Source organism: Poecilia latipinna, unplaced genomic scaffold (genome assembly GCF_001443285.1).
Source record: "Poecilia latipinna isolate Pla-1442-1.1 unplaced genomic scaffold, P_latipinna-1.0 Scaffold1003, whole genome shotgun sequence".
Classification (NCBI taxonomy): Eukaryota; Metazoa; Chordata; class Actinopteri; order Cyprinodontiformes; family Poeciliidae; genus Poecilia; species Poecilia latipinna.
Window position 1 is genome coordinate 112,917 of NW_015113619.1, and position 4,318 is coordinate 117,234.

A 4,318-nucleotide genomic window follows, 5' to 3' on the forward strand; every position below is an offset into this window, starting at 1 on the left:
CAAAATTTGGCTTGTGTGACAAAAAAAAAATTACAAAACAAAAAAAACCTTTAATGTTGGCTGGACCTTCTTTGAATTAGGTCAGTCACTTTTAAAGGGCGTGAATATTTATGCAGCCATGTCAGAGTTGACACCTATTAAACACAGACTAAATAACACAGGAAAGACAAGAGAAAGTTAGATTCTGAATACTCGCGAGGAGAACAGACAGAGATGTGCTTTCAGTTACAAATCTCCTGCTGCTCTGAAGCACATTTGCCTGCCCCTCTTTTTATTGTCTTTAGGATCCCTAATCACAGAGAGCACTGTAACTCTAAAGGGAGGGGGAAAAACACTTCATCACACAGTCACAGCGCCAAGATTATCACTAACTAACAACACAATCTATCTCACACTAGCTTATCTAGTTCCTGACCCAGGATCAAACAGGACAAGTTGTGAATCTTCACGGCGATGGTTTTATAGCTATCTTAACAGTTCAAAGCAGGGCGTTCTGTGAAGAGCTGCTGTCTCTACTCTTCTTCAGAGAGGCCCTCTGAGAAAGGAAATCAGAGTGATTAACAACACAGAAACAGTTCTTAAAAGATATGACTAAAACAAATAAGAGTACATAAGGTAAGAACATTATAAAAGTATAACAAATAGTTGATAATAGTACAAAATACCTAACAATATTTTTTTATTATTATTTTTAAATAGGTTAGTTTTCAAATGACATTATAAGATCTTTAGTATACTTTTTATGACAAAAATGCCCAATTTTGATGAAAAAGCTGTAAAATGATAAAACATACAGGGGGAGTGAGTATTTTTATATACACTTTACAGCAAGCAGTAAATTATAGGAAAAAGGACCTGAAGGACCTTAGTTTGAATGCAAATCCATACTAACTTAAAAATATATGATGGGAAAAATAAAAACAAGAGGCTGTGCAGGGAAGGGTTAATTTACAGCATAGGAAAACAATACTGTACATACATTAAAATTGCAAACTCAGATCAAAAGAGATGTGGAACTAAGTATGGCTGTTCAAAATTTTTTACAAAGTTTGTGTTTGCAATGTGATTACGTTGAATAATAACCCAAGTCTCCCTGGAATAATAGATTCTTATTCTCAGTGGTGACTTCCTGGGTAAGTAATGGGTAATTAAAATCAAGATGTGAAAATGTTCAAGGGAAGTAAATACTTTTCCAAAAAACCCTGCAAATTTAACTCAATAATGTTAGGATCTATGTATCTGTTTACATATTTGTGTTTGTTCTACCTTGGCTGAACAGGAAGTGGACATACCGTCGGTATTCCCACACAGAAAGAAGAAAGACCTCATCAACAAACAACACCAACAGCAGCAGCATCAACAGGGGCCTGTTGATGTACACGCTGAAACATTGTTATGTCAGCGTCATATTCCTCGCCTTGTTTTACGGTAAATGATTTTCTTCTACAAACAGCCAAGCACCAATATTTCTAAGTTTTGTAGAGAGTTTTTAGTCTGAAAGCAGTGTCACTAATCCTGTCACCTTCTTCTCATTTCTCCACATTTGTCAGGATTTACCACCATTATTGCTCCTTTGACGATGGAACCTGCGGTTTATTCGCCATCCATCATAAATGCAGTAAGCTTTCTGTTAATCAAAACCCTTATATGAATGTCCTCTGCAGTGATATGACCAAATATCTAACTTCAATTGTGTTTAGGTTTCGGGCCCAGAATGTGAAGATGAGGACAGACAAATTCAGAAAGGGAAGGAGGGGATGGATGTCCTTCAGAACAAGGTTGACTACCTTTTTCCGTTGGCAGATACGATGGCCAACTTTGCTTTGAAATCACAAGGTAAGTCATTACTATCATAAATCTGACTGAATGTTTCAGGCTTAGATGATTTTAATTCACTTTCTGTGTGTGTTTGAAAACAGGAGCAAAGCTGTTATCCTATATGCCATCAGCTGTACATCCCAAACAAAGACAGACCCTAAATTGGTTTGGAATTGCATTACATATGCCGTCAGTCACACCAGACGTTGTTCTCCAGGTATGACATGAACTATGATCATAATGTAACATAAATATGAAGCAGAATGGTATTTCTATATGATGCAATATTTAGAAGGCTTTTTGTCTATTATTTTAACATCCCACTGAAACTTTGAACTCTTCTTCTCTCCAGGGGAGGACTCGCCTACAACCAGGAGAGTGCTGGGGCTTTGAAGGGTCCCAGGGACATTTATCCATCGCCCTGTCCCACAGAGTTATTGTCAGTCATGTAACCTTGGGTCATCTGCCTAAAATGTTGTCCCCGACTGGCAACTCCTGGAGTGCTCCCAAGGAGTTTTCTGTCTATGTAAGCCACAAGTATCTGAATATTAAATAGCAACACTCAGTCTAACTTTCAGAGATATTTATAGACATTTATAATGTCTAATTTTGTTTTGCAGGGAATGAGGGATCCCGAACAGGAGTGGACTCACCTGGGAACCTTTCTGTACAATGAGAATGGAGATCCTCTTCAGACCTTTGAGCTACCGGTACGTTTATCCCAATTACTTGTTTAGCTACTTTGCTTAATCATTTTGCAACATATTTATAGCTATTGAACTTTTCAGTGCTTCAATGTTTAAAATACAAACATCCTTGTATTCTATTGGGACATGATAACAGAAACATGCTAACAGAAAGTAGCTCATATTTGTGAATCGGATAAAAAATTATACATGAAAACAAAGTAGGCTAATCTCGGTCAAACTGGATGCAGAGCATCTATTTCAGTCTTGCCAGATTCTGTTTTGGATTTATGTCTGGACTTTGACTACACCTATCATATAAGATGCTTCATCTAAACCTTCCTATTGTATTGCTGACTGTATGTTTAGGGTTGTTGTCCTACTGTCCACCCAGTTTTTAAGTCTTCTGCAGGTTGCCTTCAAGGACTGGTCTGTATTTATAGCTCTGATAATGAAGACCACCCTCACATCAGCATCCGCTTCACTATTATGTGTTATGTTCTGTTGGTCTATCACATAAAATATCAAATTCATTGACATTTGTGGTTGTTAAATGAGAAGATGGAAAATATTCAAGAAATATTAGAAATCTTGCTGGCCTTTGCAATATCAAAACAGTGAATGCATGTAATTAAACTTCCTATTGAGCTTTACCGATTTGATATTCAGCTAACATGATTTTGTCATTACAGAGCCACAGAAGAGCAGCTTTCCGCTACATAAAGTTAGACATCAGTAGCAACTGGGGCCATGTGAAGTATACTTGTGTCTATGACTTCCGAGTTCATGGAAAGTTTGCACCAGAAGATGGTATATAAAGGGTAGCAAGTACAGACAGAGGTAGGTGAATGTGGAGGTGAATCAGACAGGAAACATCAGAATGTGGTATGTCACCTCTCTGGTGGGGAAGGAGCTGGAGCTGGTGTGTGAGGCTGAGAGGTTCCAGCTAGGAATAGTCGGTCTCACCTTGACGCATGGCTCTGGTTCTGGAACCAGTCTCCCTGAGAGGGGCTGGACATTCTACTCTGGAGTTGCCCACGGTGAGAGGCGCCGGGCAGGAGTGGGCATACTTGTTGCCCCCCATCTTGGCGCCTGTACGTTGGGGTTTACCCCGGTGAATGAGAAGATAGCCTCCCTCCACCTACAGGTGGGGGGACGGGTTCTGACTGTTGTCTGTGCTTACGGGCCGAACAGCAGTTCAGATTACCCACCCTTCTTGGAGTCCTTGGAGGAGGTACTGGGGGTCCCCTCCTGGGGACTCCCTTGTTCTGCTGGGGGACTTCAACGCTTACGTGGGCAATGACAGTGAGACCTGGAGGGGCGTGGTTGGGAGGAACGGCACCCCCGATCTGAGCTCGAGTGGTGTTCTGTTGTTGGATTTCTGTGCTCGTCACGGATTGTCCATAACGAACACCAAGTTCAAACATAAGGGTGTCCATATGTGCACTTGGNGTTTTTACAATTTAAAATTTAATAGTTTTTCTATTTTATGCAAAAATATTAAAAAGATTGTTTTAGCGTTGTATATTTGACAATTTGTTTGAAACTACCAAAACAGTTAGAAGGTCCAAATCTTGAAAAATGATCTCCAGCTGTAGATTTAAAAGCTGTTTAAAGTTAAATTTAAGATGCAACAATTTATTTGTTTTCAGATGCAAGGGTATGCAAGGGTGGAAAATATCTTTTTCTTTTTTTTTGCATGTTTGACAATGGTGAGAAGAATCAAATCTGGAAAAATTTCAAAGCTGTTTAAAGTTATTTCATTTGAAGACTGATCATTTCCAGAAGTAATGCTTTGATTTGCATGAGAGTAA

General features: G+C 39.1%; 1 protein-coding gene across 1 annotated transcript in view; it reads left to right on the forward strand.

Moving 5' to 3' along the window:
* The window catches only part of LOC106958640 (SUN domain-containing protein 3-like), a 9,520-nt gene extending 6,147 nt beyond the window's left edge, over positions 1 to 3,373 (forward strand). The window contains exons 2-7 of the mRNA XM_015050632.1: positions 1,280 to 1,428; positions 1,551 to 1,618; positions 1,701 to 2,035; positions 2,171 to 2,344; positions 2,439 to 2,528; positions 3,197 to 3,373. Coding sequence (XP_014906118.1) covers positions 1,940 to 2,035; positions 2,171 to 2,344; positions 2,439 to 2,528; positions 3,197 to 3,322 — 486 coding nt within the window. The 5' untranslated portion in view covers positions 1,280 to 1,428; positions 1,551 to 1,618; positions 1,701 to 1,939 and the 3' untranslated portion in view covers positions 3,323 to 3,373. The remainder of the gene's footprint in view (positions 1 to 1,279; positions 1,429 to 1,550; positions 1,619 to 1,700; positions 2,036 to 2,170; positions 2,345 to 2,438; positions 2,529 to 3,196) is intronic.
* The last annotated feature ends 945 nt before the right edge of the window (positions 3,374 to 4,318 follow it).